Source organism: Pristis pectinata, chromosome 11 (assembly GCF_009764475.1).
Source record: "Pristis pectinata isolate sPriPec2 chromosome 11, sPriPec2.1.pri, whole genome shotgun sequence".
Lineage (NCBI taxonomy): Eukaryota > Metazoa > Chordata > Chondrichthyes > Rhinopristiformes > Pristidae > Pristis > Pristis pectinata.
In genome coordinates, this window is record NC_067415.1 from 48,185,698 (window position 1) to 48,209,447 (window position 23,750).

Below are 23,750 nucleotides of genomic sequence, written 5' to 3' on the forward strand. Positions count from 1 at the left end.
TTTATAATTAAGACAAGTGGACTGTCACAGCATGATCTGAGAAAAGAACATGGCCAGTTAACTAACGTTGGTAAATTGAGCACTTGTCCACTGTTAGGTCAGGTGTTACAGCAACTAGTTACATCTCCCTTAATCATTTGGTATTTGGAAAAAGATATGTCAGCAATTTGAAGCAGGCTGTTGTCTAAAACTATTGCTGATCAGAGAATCAACTAGATGGATCATCTGCCTATGGTTTTGTTATTTTCTGCATTAAATTTATTTATATTTATATATTTTTGTTCTTTTATGATAGGTACCCAAATTAGTTGCTTCTCTCCAAGTTCGTTCTCTTGGCGACAAGCAGCTTATGTGGATGCTTACTGCTGGGCCTCACTACATCGGCCTTCCCAAAAGAATGATTCGGAGCGATTACCACTGTGGCTTCATAAGGTAAAATGTGTTTTCCAAAGCTTTCTCTTTTTATTTTACTTTTGCATTTTAGAATGGCTGTTGTGAACAGACTTTGTACAATACTTAATGTACAATTTCTCTTGATGAGAAATCCAAATATTATTTGACTAGCTAGTCCTCCTCCTGCATGGGTTGTATCTGCTATTAGAGAACTAGATGGGCATAGATCTGTCAGATAAAAGCAGTTTTATCATTTGGCAGAGTAACAGCTTTCGGCTGAGGAATTTGTTTCTTTTTAACAATAGAATTTCAGATGTAGGCTGCCTCTCTGTTCCTTTCTGTTCTATATCTTTTAATTATGGAATCATGGACTTGGCTGCTGAGGACCAAACTTCCCCAGTTTTTTAATTCATGTCTGGATCAGCAACAAGCTGCTATCAGGTCTTTTTGTATGACTAAGAAAAACATAAAATTGCCATCAACTGTTGCCCAGGCAAACAAAGTTTTTTTTAAGCTGACAGACATCAATCCATCTCTTCAGAGGCTAAAGAAAACAAACTTTTCCAGACTTTGTTTGGACCAAACCAAATGTTCTAATCTGATCTTGCTAACAAAAACTTGATCATTATCCTGCTTTAGTAGCAGTACAACTTTGCCCTTAACTCTTTTCGGCTTGTGTTCGATTGTTATATACACATCTGGTTATTCCTGTATTAATTAATCCCTTGCTTGCCTTCTGACAGATCAATTTGTACCCTAAATTTTAATATGAATGATCATTCTTAACACCAACATTGCTGCTGCAGTGGGTACTCGGGTAATGAGTATGCATGCATTGAATGAAGTATCAGTTGCTGTTGTGAGATTATGCAATGTGTCTGTGTCCTTTCAAAGCCAGGGCTTTGCAATTACACTATTCCGCACTTATGGAAAAGCAGTCTATGCATTTGTTTTAAATTCCTCCCACTTCTATTTTAACTGAGACAATTACTTGCTTAAAATCCATAGGTTGGTATCCCCATTAATATAACTGAGAATAATTTCAGAAGAACACAGTGGGTTCATACAGCAGTAAGATATGAGGCTGTGCATTCTGTTTTTGAGAGCACTGTATGGTTTATATCCCAGAGAATTTTAACCCAACAGTGTTTGCAGAAATTTCAGACTCTGCTTGTACCTTCTGGTGTAATATTGATATACTAATTTTTAAATGGTATCTTTCATAATATGATGTGAACTGAAGGGCACTTCCATTCTGGAAGGTTAATTCTGTGCACTATATTTCTTCCGCAATTTATTTTAAGTGTGTGTACTGAATGCAGATTATTTCCCTCTTGATTTTCATTCCCCTGCACTGCATCTCCCACTAACTCCATTATAAGCCTGATTAATATTTCATTGTGGAATTTATTTTTTTCTGTGTGCTGTAACTGAGGAATAATGAGAGCAAACACCTGGGATAAAGTGGTCAAGATGAACCTATTCCACTATAGAAACATGTTGCAGTATTTGGAATGACATTATGATAACGTGACTGAGTGATGCTGATTAAACTTGGATAAATGGATGCATCATTTTCTTTTTGTGAGACATGTCAAAAGGACTCAGCATTTCCTAGATGATTTTTAATTTGCTTGATCTTTAAATGTGGCAATGATACTGTGGGGATGTTTGGACTTTTGATACGTATATAAAATGACTATTAGGAAAATAGTCGCCAGTTTTACATCCTGCAGCACTTTACTTTTATTTTTGACTTAAGCGTTAATAGAATGTAACATTAGGAAAACTGTGCAATGGATCAATAATGCATACCACTGCCAAAATTTAATTTCATCTCCTTTTATCTTCTATGAAATTACTATGATTAAACCTGGGAGGTAACCTCTGCATTGAGGAGGAAAAAGCCTAATTATATGTTTTGGTTTGTGGCTTTGTTGTTTGTGCAGGATTCAAAAATTCCTTGTTCAGCTGCACTGCATCCCAAATCTCTTTATTTTTGTTCAATGAAGCAAACAATATGTTAATATATATGGCAAAAAATAGGAATATTAGTCTTGCTTGATACCATTTTTGCTATATTACTGGATTACCGTGCTCTAGTTCGAAAGTTTGCTGTACACATTTGAGCAACTTTGCCTTCTACCATGCTTCGCATTATGATGCCTGATTTCTGAAGTGAGGGAAGTCTCTTAATCTGCTCTGATTCTTCTGCCACTGTGTCTTGATGTTATCTACTGTCTTGAGCAGAATACTCACAGGAAGCTAGTAAAAGTCCTTTCTTAATTACATCCTTCCTCACATGAAGAAGCAGGGTGAAGCACATGCCCCTGTTTGTATCAATAGTGCTGAGGTGGAGATGGTTGAAAGCTTCAGTTTCCTAGGTGTAAACATCAGCTTGTCCTACTCTAACCAAGTAGATGCCATGGCTAAGGAAGCACACCAGCGCTTCTGCTTCTCAGAAAGCTAAGGAAATTTGGCATGTCTCCTTTTACCCTCACCAATTTTTATAGATGCACCATAGAAAGCATCTTATCGGGATGCATCATGGCTTGGTATGGCAACTACTTTTCCCAAGACCGCAAGAAATTGTAGAGAGTTGTCCTCACAGATCAGCATATCACGAAAATCAGCCTCCCCTACATGGACTCTGACTACACTTCTCGCTGCCTTGGAAAAGCTGCCAACAGACTCAAAGATCCCTCCCACTCTGAACATTCTCTCTTCTCCCCTTTTCCCTTGGGCAGAAGATACAAAAGTCTGAAAACACACACCACCAGACTCGACAGCTTCTATCCCACTGTTAGAAGACTATTGAATGGACCTCTTGTATGATAAGATGAACTCTTGACCTCACAGTCTACCTTCTCATGGCCTTGCACCTTATTGTCTATCTGCACTGCACTTTCTCTGTAACTATAACACCATATTCTGCATTCTGTTATTGCTTTTCCCATGTACTAACTCAGTATACTGATGTTGTGAAATCATCTGTATGGATGGCATGCAAGACAAAGTTTTTCACTGCACATCAGTACATGTGACAATAATAAACCAATTACCAATTAAATACGCAGATTGGTGCCAGATGATATAATCTAAAAATCACTTTCACACCTGAGCAGAAGAAGCGTTACTCTTTCTGTCTGACCAGTCCTGTCAGGTGCTGTCTCACAGTCAGACAAAACCCAAGCAGATGATATTTGTATTTTAGGTTTCTTAAATTGTTAAGAGTAAACTGAGCAGGGTTCAGGCAGACCAGGGAGGAAATCTGTGGTAATGAGGGTGAGTCATTGGGATTGGGCAGGCCTCTAGGTTCACTCCACTTTACTTGTGCACAGTACTCCCAAACCTTCCTTTAGACTCGGGGACTAAAGGTTCTGTTCTCACCATTCTGCCACGATCTCCCATTGTTGTGGACAGTGGTGACTTGCAGATTAGGGGCAATGATTGGGATGTGAGAAATTGGAATTGGCCAGGGAATAGCTGTTCGTTTTAACATGGGTATGTGGTCAGATTTAGCAAGTAATGTTAATCATGTTGTAATGCCACTTGAAGTCACTGTTTATGCCATGCGGAGGATCCAGATCACATTTTTAGGAGTAAGTTGCAGAAAATACATGATTGCATATAACGGTGTGGTTTCAGATAACATTAATTTACATTGTACAGTGTGAGAGAATGTATGGTTCAAGATCTGTCTCTTTCTGTCATTTATGCTGGTGAAATAGAAAAATGCTGAGGTAATTACTACCATGGATTCCTCTTTCAGCATTGTCATTCTACTTCTCCCAGAAATGTGCAGACGTAATGCTTCTAAAGCCAGCTGACCACCTGTTTGACAGCATTCCTGCTGCTGCATTTGGATTGGACAATTTTTGCCTTTAATACACCCTACTGAGCACAGAACTTCCAGGAAAAGTAGTCCATTTCTACCAGTACTCAAATGACGGTAATTATAACTTCCATCAAGTGGTCTGTGTGGTTTGAGATGAGTCTGAACACTGTACTTCATGGATTCGCTTGTAAATTCACTTTTAATTTGACTGAAAATATGATGAAATGATACTTGTCACTGCTTCCCACTGTGAACTACCGTGCTTTTACTGGTTAAAAATGCTTCTTTGATGATTACCCCCAATAGTGCGTTTATGTGCTGTTTAATTTGGGCCAGGTCACAGAAAAGGACTTGGCATAACTAAATTTAAAGTGGTGAGAGAATCTGAAGGGAGATTTTTTTATATATAGTTACACAGTGGATGCACTATAATGTGTGTAAGTGTGAGGTTATCCACTTTGGTTCTAAAGACAGAAAGATAACACGCATTCAGGTGTAGCAGGTGGCTAGGAATGCAAATGGTATGTTGGCCTTCATTGCAGGAAGTCATTGCTGCAGCTGTACAGGGCCTTGGTGAAATTCCATTTGGAGGTTTCTGAGCATTTTTCATCTCTTTATCTGAGGAAAGATGTTCTTCCCATGCAACTGAGGCTTTGGAGCACCTAGACCAAAGCAAAGCATGCATCAGGATGCTGTTTATCGATTACAGCTCGGCATTCAACACCATCATCCCCTTATTACTAATCTCTCAGTTTCAAAACCTGGGCCTCTGTACCTCCCTCTGCAATTGGATCCTCACCTTCCTTATCAGGAGACCACAGTCAGTGCGGATCGGTAAACAACATCCCTTAGCTGACGAATAATCAACACAGGCACACCTCAAGAATGCGTACTTAGCCCACTGCTCTACTCTCTCTGCACTCATGACTGTGTGGCTGGGCACAGCTGAAACACCGTCCATAAATTTACCAATGACATCACTATTGCTGACAGAATCTCAGATGGTGATAAGGAGGCCACAGGAGTGAGAGAGATCAGCTGGTTGAGTGCTGTTGCAACAACAACCTCGCACTCAATGTCAGCAAGACCAAGGAATCGATTGTGGACTTCAGGAAGGGGAAGTTGGGAGAACACACCAGTATTCATTAAGGGGTCAGCAGTGGAAAGGGTGAGCAGCTTCAAGTTCCTGGGCATCAATATCTCAGAGGATCTATCTTGGGCCCAACACACTGATGCAGTCATGAAGAAGGCATGCCAGTGGCTCTACTTCATTAGGAGTTTGAAGAAATTTGGTATGTCACCAAAGACTCTTGCAAATTTCTACAGATGTACAGTGGAGAGCATTCTGACTGGTTGTATCACCGCCTGGTATGCAGGCTCCAATGCGCAGAATTGCAAGAGGCTGTAGAGGGCTGTAGACTCAGCCAGCTCCATTGTGAGCACAACCCTCTCTGCCATTGAGGACATCTTCAAGAGGCGGTGCCTCAAGAAGGTGGCATCCATCATTAAGGACCCTCACCATCCGGGCCATGTCCTATTTATGTTACTACCACAGGAGAGGAGGTACAGGATCCTGAAGACCCACACTCAACGTTTCAAGAACAGCTCCTTCCCCCTCTGCATCAGATATCTGAACAGTCCATGAACCCATGAACTCTACCACATTATTCCTCTTTTGCAGTATTTGTTTTTGTAACTTGTAGTAATTTTATGTCTTTATGTCTTTATGTCTTGCACTGTACTGCTGCTGTAAAACAACACATTTCTCAACATATGTCAGTGATAATAAACCTGATTCTGAACTTCAAGAAGATATAGTCATAATTGTAGATTGACTGGGTGTGGCTGATTAAAATTTAATTCTGAAAAATGAGGTGTAATGTTTTGGAAGACGAAGAGAGTCCATATAAACAAAGACACAATTCTAAAAGAGCTATACAAACATTTTTGGTTGAAAGCTGTAAGGAAGTTGAGAAAGTGGTTGGAAAAAACATACAGGATCCTGGGCTTTATAAATAGAGGCATTGAGTACAAGAGCAAGGAAGTTGGGATGAACCTTTATAAAACACTGGTTTGGCCAGTCCTGAGGTACTGTGTCCAATACTGGGGCCCTCACTTTAGAGAGGATGCAGAAGAGATTTATTAGAATGATGCCTGTGATAAGAAACTTTAGTTATGCGGATGGACTGGAGTAGCTGGGTTTGTTCTCCTGTGAACAGATGAAGTTTTGAGAGGATTTAATTGAGCTACTTAAAATCTGAAAGGGTCTGGGCATGTAAAATTGAGAGAAAATAAAAACAGAAAATGCTGGAAATACTCAGCAGGTCATGCCACATCTGAAGGAAGGAAAACAGAGCTAATGCTTCAGGTGGAAGACTCTTTGTCAGGACTGGAAAGGAGACAAAAGCCGCTTGTTAGGTTGTGTGATTCTGTGACGTGTTGATATACTGATCAGGTAAAAGTTAATCAAGGTACTTGAAAGGCTAGATGCATTTGAAATGAATGCTTTTGTTAGTCTAGACATGATGTGGGGGCTGTGTCCATAATCTTCCAAATACCTAATAATACACAGGAGCTGGTGGTGATGACTGACGACTGAAGAACTTCAAATCTTACAGTCAACTTCCAAACAGTCAGTAAGTAATCTTACTCTAAGATTAAACCCAATAAATATAGGCCAGTCATTTAACCTTGGCAGTAGAGCAACTTTTTAGAAACAATAATCAGATACAGAATTAGCAATCACTTGTCTATGTGTGGATTGATTAAGGAAAATGAGCATAGATGTGTTAAAGGCAAAATTAACCAGATGGAATTTTTTGATGAGGTAAAATAGAGGGCTAATGAGGGCAATGTGCTACTTGTGATGTATGCTGACTTTCAGAAGGCATTTGATAAAGTGCCACACAAATCAGTATTGTTCAAATTGATGCCCATGGAATAAAAGAGGCAATAGTATCATGGATAAAAAAATTAGTTAAATGACAAGAAGCAGAGAGTAGAGGTGAACATGTCCAACCCACTGACTGACGAGAACTACCAGTACATACCTTTATTACCATAAGATATAGGAGCAAAATTAGGCCATTTGGCCCATCGAGTCTGCTCTGCCATTCAAACATGGCTGATTTTTTTTTAAGCTCCATTCTCCCACCTTCTTCCTGTAACCCTATCAATCCCTTCCTTAAATACACCCAACGACTTGACCTCCACAGCCCTCTGTGACAATGAATTCCACAGATTCACAACCCTTTGGCTGAAGAAATTCCTCCTCATCTCAGTTTTAAAGGGATGTCCCTTTATTCTGAGGCTGTGCCCTCGGATCCTAGACTTTCTTACTAATAGAAACATCCTCTTCACATTAACTTTGGGCCTTTCGGTATCTGGTAGGTTTTAATGAGTTCCTCCCCTCCCCCCCCCCCCCCCCCCCCCTCCATGTTATGGATTAGGTGACTATTTGGTGAATGTCCCTTTTAAGACATAGCACAGTAGTGTATGTGTGTGTGTGGGTGGGACGTGATTACAACAACAACAGGAGATAACGATGTGATGACGTTCTGGAGCAGTCAGTCAGAAGAGAGAGAGAAGGAAGAGAGACACCCTGCCTGCTTGTCTCTGTATCGATGGATGAAAAACAGTAACTGTGTCTGTCACTACAACCCGTGTATGGATTTTTGGAATAATCCGGTGGAGTCCACTTTGTCGTTAACCTGTAGAAGGAAACAGGTATTTGTGTGGACGACCATGTCTTGAATGCTTTCGGGGTGGCAGATACTTCGGAACAAAGCAGTGAAGATCATCAGGTGTCGTATGGGTTCCATCGTGGAACATTTGGATTTTGTAATGTCTCTATTCTCTCTACATTTTCTCTTCAGTTAACAATGGTTTTACAAAAGCCTTTGCTCACGTTTCACCTTATGGCTTGCTGAACTGAACTTTGAGAACTATTCCTGGACTTGGAGTTTGGGAATTTGCCGCACACACACTTCGGATTTAGTTTTTTGGGGTTAATGTTTAAGATCTAACATTTTTACTTTTAACATTCTAACATTTTTACTTTTATTTTTCTTATTATCATAAGTAGTTATTAATAAAATAGTTTCTAACACTTAAAACAAAAACTCTGTGTTTCTTTTGTTGCTGATACGTAACTGAACTCCAAGTACAAGCCCAGAGGCATCAAACCCTCCTCATGTTAAGCCTTTCATTCCTGGGATTATTCTTGTGAACCTCCTCTCGACCCTCTTCAAGGCTAGCATATCCTTCCCTAGATAAGGGGCCCAAAATTTCCCTCAATATTCCAAATGCAGTCTGACCAATGCCTTATTCCATCTGGAAGTTGGCTGGATCAATGTCTCAGATCACTGACCTGACTAGCCACCCCCTTTCCACTCCTGGCCTCTATGTGGTGAGCTGCTTCCTCTACCACCAGTCCAGAATCCAGTGAGATTTTTTGGTGCATCTGAATTGTTGAATGGTGGGAGACTTCTTACTGATCAAGTCCCCAGGAAGGAACAGGGTCTGGCACCAAGCCTGAGTCTTGGTAGAGATCTGGGGTTTGGAGGATGTATAGAAAATTATATTTGCCTTCACAGTTTTCTGCTTTATGCTCAGCAAAGCCACTGCTGGAAACTTTCTATGGCTTGTGGTTAATCTACAAGAGCGGGGCCTCAGTGCCTAAATTAATTGTAGCAAAAAAACTGCAATGCTCATTGTCCTCAATACTTCACCAGCAATGTATACAGTAACACACATTAATAGCAACTTCTCATTCTCTTCTGGCCATTTTACCCATGCTGAATGGGAAATTAGACTGGATTTTCAGCCTCTACTGCCTCAGAAAGCTAAGGAAATCCCTGATGACTCTTACCAATTTTTACAGATGCACTGCAGAAAGCATCCTATCCAGATAATATCACAGCTTGGTATGGCAACTGCTCTGTCCAAGACTGCAAGAATGCAGAGAGTTGTGAACATAGCATGGTTCATTGCGCAACCCAGCCTCCCCTCCATTAACTTGGGGAACACTTTCTGCTACCTCTGGAAAGAAGCCAACATAATTGAAGACCCCTCCCACCCTGGTCATTCTCTCTTCTCCCTTCTCAGGCAGAAGATACAAAACCTTAAAAGCATATACCACCAGCCTAAGGACAGCTTCTATCCCTCTGTTCTCAGACTCTTGAACACACCTCTCATACCCTAAAAGATGACCTTTTGAACTCCCAACCTACCTTATCATGGCCCTTGCACTTCACTTGCACTTCCCTCTGTAGCTGCACCACTATATTCTGTATTTTGTTTTTCATTTTAATACCTCGAAATACTTATGGATGGCATGATCTACCTGGATGGAACCCAAACAAAAGCTTTTCATTGAATCTCGGTACATGTGATAATATTATTACCAATACTAAGTCCATTGCACGTTCTCTCAAAAGCACACTGCTTTTGCTTATCACCACTCTCCCAATCCAAGCAGAAAATGTGCCAGGCAATTCAGTATTCTTAATGCATCAAAGTATTAATTTAAAATTATGTAAACTGTGATTTTTGTATTTTATTTGGCTAACTTGTTGATTTTTAATTTCAATTGTTGTATGAGATCATATGGCGTTTGAAATTCACCGGGAACTCCAATGACGTGTGCTACTACAATGTGTCATTATTGCTTGATAACCACATCAGAAACCGGTTTTATGAGGTCATCTCCCAAGAGATTTCAAGAATCAAACTGCATTTTAATATTAATCTTTATTTTCTGATCAAATTTAAAGTTTAAGACTAAAACCAAATTTAGTGAATGTTTTCTTCAGCTCTTCAAAGACTTTATAATGAATGTTACTGAACTTGAGAAATGAGTTGGAAAAAAGTACATCTTTTGGGGGAATGGGAAGGGGGCTCCCTTTTAATACATCATCAGTGTGTGTGAGGGCTGATTACGTGCCCTTTTGCAAGTGCTGATGAAATCAGGATGGCTTGGAAATATTGTTTATTGGAGCTAAGGTAAGCAGCTGGTGAGCGGTGAGTCGGATGTTACAGACCAGTGGATGTTGATGACTTGGATTTGGGGTATACACAGCTCAGGTTCCAAAATTGCAAATAACACAAAACTTGGAAGCATAGTGAACTATAAGGAGGATGGGAATAGACTTCAAGGAGATATCGACAGGATCAATTTGACCCAGGTTAATTGCAATCGAGTCTTGACAGGCCAGCTGTAATTGGGAAAAATAGGTCTTTCAGGTGAAAATGTTTCATCTGTAGGTATGTTTCAAGAGGGATAAGGATAGGGAAATTAAAACTGAGTTTCCTGGATATTCAAAATATTAGGGAATCCAAATAGAATAAAGGAGAATATGACAAATGCTAGGTTGTTAATATAGTTGCGAGCCAGGCTGCTTATAGAAATTCACAGGAGAAATAGTTTAAAAAAAACAAAGAGTTAATGAGAGGACATGAGAAAAGACTGACAGCAAATGTAAAAGGAAATCCAAAATATATTCTATAGACATGCAAACAGCAAGAGGTGGATTTGATTGGAAACCAAAACTGAAATTTTATTCATGGAGGTAGAGGCAGGTTGATGCATTAAATGAGTACTTCTGCAGTGTCTTCTTGCTTGATGAAGAATGATGTAGGGAAATTTAATGCTGAGAAATGTGAAATGTTACATTTTTTTGTAGAAAGAATGAGAAGAGGCGATATAAAGGGTGCCAAAGAAGGTGTATGGCATGCTTGCCTTTATTAGTCGAGACATTGAGTTCAAGAGTCAGGAAGTTATGTTGCAGTTTTATAAAACTCTAGTTAAGCCACATCTGAATTATTGCATTCAATTCTGGTCGCCCCATTATAGGAAGGATATGGAAGCTTTGGAGAGGGTGCGGAAGACATTTAACAGGATGCTGCTCGGATTAGAGAGCATATACTAGAAGGAGAGGTTGGACAAACTTGGGTTGATTTCTCTGAAACGGTGGAGGCTGAGGGTAATTTTGATAGAGGTTTATAAGATTATGAGAGGCACAGATAGAGTAGACAGCTGGTATCTTTTTCCTAAGGTCCAAATGTCTAACACTAGAAGGCATGCATTTAAGGTGAGGGGGGTAAGTTCAAAGGCGATGAGCAGGGCAAGTTTTTTTTTACACAGCGAGTGAAGGGTGCCTGGAATATGCTGCCAGGGGTGGTGGTGGAAGCAAAGATGATAGAGGCGTTTAAGTGGCTCTTAGATAGGCATATGAATGTGCAGAGAGTGGAGGCATGTGGACATTGTGTAAACAGAAGGGATTAGTTAAATTAAGCATTTAATTACTAGGTTAATTAGTTTGGCACAACATCGTAGGCCAAAGGGCCTGTTCCTGTGCTGTACTGTTCTGTGTTTTATCTTCCATGTAGAGGGGAGGGCACAATTTTAAAAGGGGCACAAGAACAGAGGGATCAGTGGGTGGTAAATGTGTGTAGTTCATTAAAACTGGCAGGGCAGGTTGAGAAAGTGGTTAAAAACCATATGGGATCTTGAACTTTATAAAGTGAAGTATGGAAGACAAAAGCAGGGAAGTCGAGATGAACTTTAATAAAACACTAATATGGTCATAACTGGGGTATTGCTTCCAGTTCTGGGCACCATCCTTTACAAAAGATGTGATGGCCTTGGAGGGAGTTTTGGATTGCAGGAATGAGGGATGTGTTAGGTTGATAGATGAGAGAAACTGGTTGTTGTCATTGGAACAGAGGAGAATGGAGGAGGATCTGACAGATGTAATTAAAATCATGAAGCATAGATAGTAAGGAACTGTTCTAATTGGCAGCAGGGTCAAAAACTAGAAGACATAGAATGAAGATGATTGGCTAAAGAACGTGATATGAAAACAAACTTTTTCACAAAACAAGTGGTTAGGGTCCAGAATGCATGGCACAGGGAGTGGCAGGGGTGGATTCAATCATTTAGCCGTTGCTTTCAAAGGAGAGTTTGGTAAGGAAAGGAATTTGTAAGGCTGTGTGAGGAGTGCAGGAGAACATGACTAGCAGAATTGTTCTTGGCATAGCACCAGCACAGATTCAATGTGCTTAATGGTGACCATCCAGGTGGTAAACTTTCTGTGATTCTGTTAAGATTTTGATCTCTTTTCTACTCAGTCCTTTAACTCCAATTTTTACTTTCATTTAATAAATGTAAATTTGATGAATTAGAGATCCTGATGGAGAAGGTTATGCAGAATTTTGAATTGTTTTCTCTTTCCCTCATTTTTTACTGCTCTGTTCTTATAAAGCTGGAGAATTAGTAAACATGAACCAGCTCAGAAATGCAGCTTGGACTACTGGTGAAATGTCGATGATCTGAAGTGTTTACTGTTTCTGTGCTCCACAGATGCTGCCTGCCCTGCTAATATTTCCATCATTTTCTGCTTTTGTTGCAAATTTCCATCATGTGCAGTTTGTTTTTTTTGAATTTTCTTAACTTCAGCCGCATGAAAATGAAGTATTTTTTGTTCTCCTTGCAGATTTTTCCATATGTACTCCTGCTGGTGGCTATTCTTATGTATGTTCCGGCCTTGTTCTGGAGGTTTACTGCAGCACCTCAGCTATATGGCGACTTGACTTTTATCATTGAGGAGCTTGATAAGGCCTATAATCGTGGAATCAGATTAGCACAGCACATTGTCAACACCAGTGGATTAGATGCGAACAGCTGCTTTGAATCCTTTAGAGAACAAAGTGGGTATGTAGATGAGTAGATGCGTAATACACTTATAAGGCTGTAAATGTTAGTTATCCCATGCCTGTGCATTGTACACCAGAGGTTTTTTTTTCTATAGTCTTGCAGATTCCTACAAAGGGAAGCTAAAATTTTATGAATAATTACATTAATTATGCCTTATTTTAAACTTAATTACTTGCAAGAGGAAAAATAGCTCTCAAAATTTATCTTTCTCCCTCAAAGTGGTTGTGCCCTATTTCGAGATAAAGGAGGAGGTAGCGCTGGGTCTCTTAAAGAGCATTAAGGTGGATAAGCCCAGGGCCTGATGGGATATACCCCAGGTTATCGAGAGATGCAAAATTGCTGGGGTCTTGACCAATACCTTTATGTCCTCTCTAGCCACAGGTGAGGTTCCGGAGGACAGGCCAGTAGCTAATATTCCAATATTCAAGAAGGGAAACAGGGATAATCCTGGTAACTATAGACTGTTGAGTCTCACGCCTCTGGTAGGGAAGTTACTGGAGAGAATTCTTAGGGATAGGATTTATGAGCATTTGGAAAATCATAGCCTAATTAGGGACAGTCAGCATGGTTTTGTGCAGGGCAAGTTGTGCTAACTTGATTAAGTTTTTTGATGAGGGTGATTGATGAAGGTAGAGCTGTGGATGTTGTCTACCAGGATTTTAGTAAAGTGTTTGTCAAGGTCCCTCATGGGAGGCTCATCCAGAAGATTAAGGTGCATGGGATTGACGGTGAATTGGCCGTTGGGATTCAGAACTGGTTTTCCCCTAGAAGACAGAGGGTAGTGGTCGATGGGACTTATTCTAGCTGAAGGTCTGTGACTAGTGGTGGTCCACAGGGATCCGTACTGGGACCTCTGCTGTTTGTGATGTATATAAATGACTTGGATGAAAATGTAGATGGGTAGGTTAGTAAGTTTGTAGATGATACAAAGATTGGTGGTGTTGTGGGTAGTGTAGAAGATTGGCAAAGGATACAGCGGGATATAGATCAGTTGTGGATATGGGTGGAGAAATGGCAGATGGAGTTTAATCCGGCCAGATGTGAAGTGTGTTGCACCTTGGGAGATCAAATGTAAAGAGACAGTACACAGTTAATGGCAAGACCCTTAACAGTGTTGATGAGCTGAGGGATCTTGGGATCCAAGTTCATAGCTCCCTGAAGGTGGCTACACAGGTTGATAGGGTGATAAAGAAGACATATGGAATGCTTGCCTTCATTAGTCGAGACATTGAGTTCAAGAGTCAGGAGGCTTTTGAACTCAATGTTCAAGAGCCTCTTGTTTTAATGCTGCAGCTTTATAAAACTTTAGTTAGGCCCCATCTGGAGTATTGCTTTCAGTTCTGGTCACCCCGTAAAAGGAAGGATGTTGAGGCTTTGGAGAGGGCTCAGAGGAGGTTTACCAAGATGCTGCCTGGATTAGAGGGCATGTGCTATGAGGATAGGTTGGACAAACTTGGGTTGTTGTCTCTGGACTGGTGGAGGCTGAGGGGAGATCTGGTAGAGGTTTATAAGATTATGAGAGGCATAGATAGAGTAGACAGCCAGTATCTTTCTCCCAGGATTGAAATGTCTAATGCTAGATGCATGCATTTAAGGTGATGGGGGCAAGTTCAAAGGAGATATGCAGGGCAAGTATTTTACACAGAGAGTGGTGGGTGCCTGGAATATGCTGCCAGGCATGGTAGTGGAGGCAAATACAACAGAGGCATTTAAGAGGCTTTTAGATAGGTACATGAATGTGCAGAGAATGAAGGGATAGGGACATTGTGTAGGCAGAAGGGATTAGTTGAGTTAGGCATTTAATTACTAGTTTAATTAGTTGGGCACAGCATTGTGGACCAGAGGGAGTGTTCCTGTTCTGTACTGTTCTATGTTTGACTACAGTTTTCCGCAGTGAGTGACCCAAAACCTTTCCACTAAGGTACAAGTCAAGTATGTGATGGAATGCTCTCCACTTGCCTAGATAAGTGCCGGTCTAACAACTCTCAATTGCACATACTATTTTTCAGCATTAGCCAATTGATCACAAGACAAAGGAGCAGAAGTAGGCCATTCGCTCCATGAGCTAAACTAAAAACTATTCCTATCTAGCCCCAAATTCCGGCCATATCCCTATATCCCTTGATACCATGACTAATTAGATACCTATCTATCTCCTCCTCAAACGCCCCCAGTGATTGGGCCTCCACAGCTGTACGTGGCAAAGCATTCTATAATTTCACTACCCTCTGGCTGAAGAAATTTCTCCTCATTTCTGTTTTAAACCTGTACCCTCTAATTCTAAGATTGTGCCCTCTGGTCCTGGACTCACCCACCAAGGGAAACAGCTTAACCACATCTCTGTCCAGTCCTTTCAACATTCTAAATGTTTCTGAGGTCCCCTCTCATTCTTCTGTACTCCAGTGAGTACGGTCCAAGAGCCGACAAACGCTCATCATAAGTAAGCCCTTTCATTCCGGGAATCATCCTCATAAATCTCTTCTGAACCCTCTCCAACATCAGTACATCCTTCCTAAGATATGGGGCCCAAAACTATACACAGTATTCCAAATGAGGCCTCACTAGTGCCCCGCAGAGCCTCATCAACATTTCCCTACTTTTATACACTATACCTCTCGAAATGAATGCCAACATAGCATTCGCTTTCTTTACCACCGATCCGACCTGGTGGTTAACCTATAGGGTATCCTGCACGAGTACCCCCAAGTCCCTTTGTACTTCTGTACTTTGAATTTTCTCCCCATCCAGATAATAATCTGCCCGTTTATTTCTTTTTCCAAAGTGTACAACAGCACATTTCTCAACATTGAATCTCCTCTGCCATTTCCTTGCCCATTCTCCTAAACTATCTAAGTCTCTCTACAACCTTCCTGTTTCTTCAATACTCCCTACTCTTCCACCTATCTTGGGGTCGTCTGCAAACTTAGCCACAAAACCATTTACTCCATCATCCAAATCATTAATGTACAATGTAAAAAGAAGCAGCCCCAACACCGACCTCTGCGGAGCACCACTAGTAACGGGTAGCCAACCAGAACAGGATCCCTTTATTCCCACCCTTTGCTTTCTGCCTACCAGCCAATGCTCCACCCATTCCAATATCCTACCTGTATTTCCATGACCTCTCATCTTATTAATCAGTCTCTTGTGCGGCACCTTGTTGAAGGCCTTTTGAAAGTCTAAATACACAACATCCACAGCTTCTCCCTTATCCACCCTACCTGAGATTTCCTCAAAAAACTCCAATAGGTTGGTCAGGCAGGATCTTCCCTTCATGAAACTATGTTGGCTTGGTCCTATCTTGCCTTGCACCTCTAGGTATTCCATAACCTCATCTTTGAGGATCGATTCCAATAACTTTCCCACCACCGATGTCAGACTAATAGGTCTGTAATTTCCTTTATGCTGCCTCCCACCTTTCTTATACAGCGTAACTACATTTGCGACCCTCCAGTCCTCCAGAACCATGCCAGAGTCTATCGATTCTTGGAAAATTATCACCAATGCCTCCGCAATCTCTAAAGCCACCTCCTTCAGAACCCAGGGGTGCACCTCATCCGGTCCAGGAGACTTATCTGTTTTAGTCCATTTAGCTTCCCGAGCACCTTCTCTCTAGTGATCTTGACTGAACTCAGTTCTATCCCCTGAGACCCCTGACTATCAGGTATATCGCTGATGTTTTCTTTTTTTTACAATGAAACACAATGACCATTTCAGATCATTTTGCATTACTTTGAAACTTCAACCACGATGATATCATTTCCTGTGCAACTCTCCTTATGGAGCATTGTGTTCTGGGGTGTGTATACACAATGGTCCTGGGACAACATGGTCTTTTCACCAGTGCTGAATGGGAGATGTATATTTTCCATCACCACCTAAAGCACTGAGGCTCCCATTGTCTTGATTTCCAGAATGCACTGCCCTGTTCCGCAGCATCCTGATAGTCTTTTTTGGCCCCCACATCTACCAGCTTACAACCTGGCTACAGACCCACCCCTTGGCATAACTCCCCCTCCCCGGCGTAATTCTGCCGACCCCACGGCTGACAAATTCCCAAGCCCATCTTTAGGATAAGTGGCAACGTGGCACATTCTTTCCAAGATGGTCATTGGCGCCTTGCATCTGCATCATTCTACCTTACTTTAATGGGGAAGTTGGACATTCTTGAAATTCATGGGCATAGTTTATTTATCTGGAGAAGGAAGTGATATAGTTCTCATGTTTTGTACAGTAAATTTTTGATAGCATCACACCTGAATGACACCTTTTCCTGTACCTGATGCGTTGCTTGCCAAAGGAAACAGTAAAAGTCTGAAATAGTATCCAGAAAATGTAAATAGCAATGTGATTTATTTTAAGTGGTTTTTATTTAAAACTATTTTGTTTTTACATAGTTCAAAGGAGAAGAGAGAGAATTTTTTTCAGTTTCCAATTGTGGAGCGTTATTTGAAATCAAAAGAAGACTCCTGCAGCATGTTGACGATGTATCTTATACGCAAAGGCCTCGCTCTCACTTTTCTTATCTTTGCCTGCATCTACTTGGGATATTACATCTCTCTGACCTTCCTTCCGGACGAATTCAAATGTTCAGTCAAAACAGGCATTTTGGGAAATGAAACAAGCATACCAGATTTTTTTCAGTGTAAGCTTATTTCTGTTGGAATTTTTCAACTTCTGAGTATTGTCAACATTGTTGTGTATATCCTCCTCATCCCAGTCACGGTGTACAGTATGTCTTTTCCTTTAAGAAACAACCTCACTTTTCTGAAGGTCTATGAACTTCTGCCGCAGTTTGAGGTGATCATGGTTACTGAAGGCTGTTGGAATGACTTGAGCCTCTACCTTCTATTTTTGGAAGAAAACATCAGTGAAGTGAAATCACATAAGTGTCTTAAAGTATTGGAACACATAAGAGGGAAGGAATTGCTGGAGCCTCCATCATTGACGGATGCAATGTTGCCTTTAATAGCCCTGGGACAAGTCAAGTCAGATATGATAGATGGTTTGATCAAAACCAAGAAGGCTGAGCAGAAATCGGAGTCTGACACAGACCTGAATGCAACACAACTGAAAGGTAAGGTTTTTAAATTTTTGTCCCGTGTTCTTTTTATTCTCTCTCATAGATCGTAAGGATTAAATGCCTGGATAAAATAGTAGAGAAATCTAATAACATCACATTAATTGTTCATGCAGGAATATACTTGTTGAGGAGCATCTCAAGTTTCTTCATTATTCATTTGTGGGATGTGATCATCTCTGGCAGTCTCAGCCTTTATTCCCATCCCTAATTGTCCAAAAGAAGCTGACAGTGAACCACAACTTGGAAATATTACACAGTCCATGTGGTGAAGGGATTCCTATAGTACTGGCAGGTGGATAGGGAGTTCCTGCATTTTGTTCTGGGGATGATGTGGGGCTGGCAATAGGTTTCTAACTGGGAGAAAGTGTGTGACTTGTGGTGTTCCCATATGCCAGCTGCTACTGTATCCTTGAAGTTGTGATTGTAATAAAAGTAGAGTGACTACTACTGTGATCATAATATGAAAAAAATTAGATTGAGTTTAAAAATGCTGTAATTCAATGCAAAAGTAGGGCCTTAAATCTAAACAAAGGGAACTTGTGAATGAATGGGGTGGGAGTTGGCTGTGGTTGATTGGGGACGTACATTAAAATATATGACAGTGAGCAGGCAATGGCTGGTATTTAAAGAGTCACAGGGCACGGAAGCAGGCCCTTAGGCCCCACTGGTCCATGCCAACTAGAGAAGCCATAATGGACTCGTGAAAAAAGCATTCCTCTCAGGCAAAACAAACCAACAGGAAAAGTGGTGAGCCTGTGGTTGACAGGAGAAATTGAAGACGGTGGTAAATCAAATGAAGCTTAAAAGTTGCCAGAAATAACAGCGGACCTCGCGCTTGGGAGCATTTTGAAATTCATCAAAAAAGGAGCAATAAATTTGGTCAAGAAAGGCAAGATAAAATATGACCATAACTGGCACAGAAACACCAAAACACACTGTACGATTTTCTATTAGTAGGCAAAATGGAAAAGACAAGCAAGGATAAAATTTAAAGTATCTTCTATGAACATGATGGTTTTCTTCGGAGTTGTATTCCCAGAGACCTATCTATACCTCAAGATCAGGGATACAGGCATACTGTAGATTGACAGATTTTTGCCCCTTGAGATATGCCATAGGGTTCCTGCCATAGGTGGGTGGAGCTTGGCTGGTTCTTCCAATGAGGGCAGGCCATTCTGAGACATATGAGATAGGAGGGGTGATCCAGGCTCCTCACTTCATCTACTTATTACTGGGAACCATAGCACAGAAATCCCAATAATAGAGGTGCCATGGCTTCCGGTAGACTTGCAGTGATTGTGAGATCTGCAGCTTAGCCTGGGACAAGCCAGTGCCCTCCAGCTAGGGCTGGAGTGTAAAGTCATCTGCAGAATCTTCATTCTTCTTCCCTTTTTATTGTAGTTTGGATCTGCAAATGGTTCAGGGAAGATGTTGTGATCATGGGACAGGGTAAGAGCAGGCCACCATGTGTGGACTGCTTCATTCTAACATCAGGAAAAATGAGAGCAGGAGGTCCATCCTATCATCAAACAGGAGTTCCTTCTGTCTATCCTAAATAACAATCGTTTTACATTACAATTAAATTGTGACAAATAATACAACAGTGGGAACTTATTGCTCGATAAAATTAATTCAAATACTTTGAATTAAAGGGAATAAACCCTTTGTAGCAGAACAATATTGATGAGGGGTAGTGGATCATAGCTGTTTCACAATTCAATTTAAAAATGTATTAAAAATCTGGGCTGTGTGCAAGATAACATCATTGTAAAAATATCGACTTGTACTTGCAGGAACATTTATGCTTGTGTGTGGCACTGTAGATGGCACTTTAAAGGATCACTGCATTGAGAGTAATAGTTTTTATTTAAATACAGTTTTCATGAATGGACCTGAACTCCACACATTAGCCACCTGATGGCCTTGCAGCAGCCTTTTACTTTGCCAGGATGATTTGCCAATTCGAAGAATGAAACATTGCCAGAATCTGGACAGGATGTTCCAACTAAACTAAGGGTGCTGCTCAGGAGTATTTGCTGGGCCAAGTTCAACCCAGCGTGCCAAAGTAGAAATCCTTATTCTCAGTTGTGAATTTGTCAGCTCTTTTCAGTGGAAATAAATGTCGGGTGTTTTTGCCTGAGAAATGAATTGGGAACTCATCATTAAGTCTTTCCTTCTGTCACTCATCCACGGACTGTTCAAACAGAAATATCCATTGATTCCACTGCCCTCTCCCAGTTCGCTACATGCAAATACGTCTGCTTTCACTACTCTCCCTCCTCCTTGGTTGTTCTCTGCCAGTAGGTCAGGCGGCAATTGTGAAGAGAAACGGTTGATATTTCAGAATAATGATATTACATTGGAACCTGAGGTAAAAGGGATAAGCCAAGATCCTGTCAGAGAGAGGAGTGGAGGTTTTCCAAGGAGGGAATTCCTGGAAGAGAAATGTCAGCAAATCTGATAGTAATTTAAAAAGTAAGAAAATTGCCAATGTTGAAAATCTGAAATAAAATAAAATCAGAAATTGCAAGAAATCCTCAGCAGCCATACAATGTACATTAGGGTGGATGGAGGAGCAACTCGTGTGTCAGGAATGTCCACATTTAAGCTCAGCTCCTGTCTCCAAGATCTCTGTTCATCTTTCCCCTTGGTAAAAGGCCATGGATCTGAAATGTTAATTTTTCTCTCCACAGAGGCTTCCTGACCTGAATATTTTCAGTGCTTCTTTGTTCTTATTTCAGATTTTCAGAGCCTCCATTTTCTTTTTGCTTTTCTAATCTTTTGCTTCCTGGCCATCAGCAAGGAACTTCTAGCCAAAGTTGTTTGAATTTTTCTACATGTTAATGAGACCCCTTATTGCAACATGTTCAGATTTTATGTACAGTGGACCTAATCTTGTGTGTGGCCACTAGCTTTTTCAAAGGACCCCTAAACTTATGTAGCACACCTTGCCTTAATTAAGGGCAGCTGCCTTGAAATTATTTGATTTCTAATTGTTTACAATTTTATTTTGAATGATGTTGCATTTTGAAAGAGTTGCACAGAATTATTTAAATCAAAGTTAGACTAAACTGATAGTTTCCTGGATAAATATTAGTTGAAGTGACAATAATAAACTAATACCAATACCAAAATATCATGTCAAATGAAGCCTATCTGGGGCATAGGGACTTAAGAGATACATCCAAGCGTTGCTTGAGGAGCAGAAACCAAAAATATTTAAAGTGAAAACTGTAAATGAAACCACCTAGAATTGAACGATGCTTATCTTTTGAGGAGTTTTTTTGTTTGTTGTACAGACAAGTAAACAGAACCTTTTTTTCAAATGTTTCCAGTTATAACTAAACCAGATTCTGTGGATGATGGCACCAGATCTGCTGATGAAGAAAGGGATGAGTCCTCGGCTGTAAGGCAAAGACTTCTGGAATCTCAGATCTACAGTTCAAATTGTTAAGATGTATGGACTTTGGCTGTGTGGATTCTGTTCCAAAAGACATACTCATCATTTGTTTGTGGCAGTATTAGCAAACTAAGTATTTATTGGAGGTTTATTCCATTATTTCTTAATTTAATTGTTTAATTAACTGGGAGAGTGTTCATTCTGAAAATGGATATTTCATTATTTTTGTATTTCACACATTTTTATAAGTTTGTAATATCAATGTTTTAGTAAGAATATTGAGGAAGCTCAAAAGAGAATGCAAATTGACACACCTGGTTAAAGTTAATCAGGAAATTGTCTGAGTTGAATTCAGTTCTCAATGTGGCATTTAAAAATGTTTTGAATTTTTACTGACACGAATGAAGTTATTTCATCTCTAATTAGTTTATGAGAATACTGGATAGATGATGAGCCTTTGGCTTAAAAGTAGAATTCCTACCACAAGTAAAGAAGGTGAATAGTTGAACCACCATTCTTGGAAGATTCTGTGAGATGAAACTGTATGGAATTTGAACTCTTTCCTTGTAAATAGCTCAAGAATCTCCCATATAAGACTTGAATGGGTAAGCTACAACAGAGGAACTACATTGTTAATGATGTAGTAAAACAAACTTTTTTTATATTGGTCAGATATAGATGCTGTATAACATAACTTGCATACTGGGAGGATTTTGGCAAAATCTCTCTCATTTACAGGTATATGAAAATTTTCATGTCTAGTCATGAGGTAAAACTTCATTGTAACACCTCCAAGATCTTTACACAGTTGTTCAGTCACAGTCACCACTTCCCCTGTGCAAATTGTTGTTACTTTTGAGATTTTGCATGCACACATTGCCCAGACTTTTATTCGCACTCTGTTTACTGGACTATTCATTCATTGATCATTGTGAATAGCAGGAAAATAACTGCTGGTTACCACAGAATGAAATACCAATCTTGTCAGTAAGTTCTGGTTGGAGTGGGATTTCCTCATGTTTTTTTTCCATGAGATTCTATTCCATAAATTGTCTACTTTTCTTGTGTGGACAGGTTTCATAATCAGTGTTAGGAACCAATTTAATAACGATTTACAAAGCAGCTGGCTAAATAAGGACTTTCCCACTGACAGACTTACACAGATTGGGATAACAAGAAACTGGAAAATGCTGGATTATAGCAGGAAGTCAGCACTTGAAGAAAGGAGGTTCTGAAATTTTAGGTGCATTATACATCACACATCTCTGTTTCACCAGTGTTCCTGTTTTTATAAATTCAGATTTGCAGTTTTTCCTTTATTTTTCAAACTTTAGGGATTATTATTATGGAATTTTCAAGAATGTTTACTGCAGAATTTAGGAAAAAATGTGCCAGTGGTTTTCTATTAAAATGATTTAAAATTCTGCCAGCATTTTTTCCAGCTTTGTATTTATTCTTTGTCATGAGATTGTAACCTTCAATTGTAACAATACTTCATACTACAAAAAACATGCACAGCTGCTCTAATTTATTAAGAGTTCTAAGATAATATATGCCTTTAACTTTGGAACAGAGGTATAGATATGAAAATATCAGCTATTTTTTAACTATTTTAAAATGTACCAATCTGCTTAAAACATGCTCGAATTCTTATTTTGCAAGAACATTAGTGTTCTATTCAGCCCGTTATTTCTGTTCTCACATTCAACCAAAACATTACTTAGTTGTACATCATTTCACTTCCCTGTTGTTATTCTGTATCTTTTGATCCCTGCACATGGGCCAACGTTTTGAGGTGAGTTGGGGGGGGGATGGTGGTAGTGGGGGAATTCCACGCTTCACCTTCACTTCCTACTGAAAAGTAGTTCATGATATCACTTGCAACTAAAATTTGTGGTACAGTTGGATCCTACACCATAAGTGTACTGTACAAAAATCTGGTTTTCCTGCTGCATTCTTGGCATGAAATGGATATGGAAGTGTGAAACAATCATAAATTAAAGATGATCTGGGCCCCTAACTTGCAGGACCATCAGCAAGAGAAGAGACAGCAATTCAAGAAGCCTTTTTGGAGAGTTGTCACATTACCCTCAATCAATGAGTGGATCACTGATGCTGGAGCTTTAGGCGAGATGTGGTGGTCCACTTCTTTCTTGAGAGAGCAAGCCTGGAGTGTGAAGAGAAAACATTTCATTTGCTTTGCAAAGGCAGTCAAGCGCATACTGGTGGCTTCTGCCCATGGTAAGGTGCCAGTGTGCCTGGCCTACAATATGCATTCTTCATGGGTGGCCAAGATGAAATCCTAATAGTGCTTGTTTGA

At 40.2% G+C, this 23,750-nt stretch overlaps 1 protein-coding gene across 1 annotated transcript in view; it reads left to right on the plus strand.

Annotated features, from left to right (window-relative positions):
- The window catches only part of panx1a (pannexin 1a), a 35,770-nt gene extending 12,573 nt beyond the window's left edge, over window positions 1–23,197 (plus strand). The window contains exons 2-5 of the mRNA XM_052026629.1: window positions 296–432; window positions 12,727–12,944; window positions 17,345–18,024; window positions 21,366–23,197. Of these exons, the coding sequence (XP_051882589.1) occupies window positions 296–432; window positions 12,727–12,944; window positions 17,345–18,024; window positions 21,366–21,484 (1,154 nt within the window). The 3' untranslated portion in view covers window positions 21,485–23,197. The remainder of the gene's footprint in view (window positions 1–295; window positions 433–12,726; window positions 12,945–17,344; window positions 18,025–21,365) is intronic.
- Window positions 23,198–23,750: the final 553 nt, after the last annotated feature.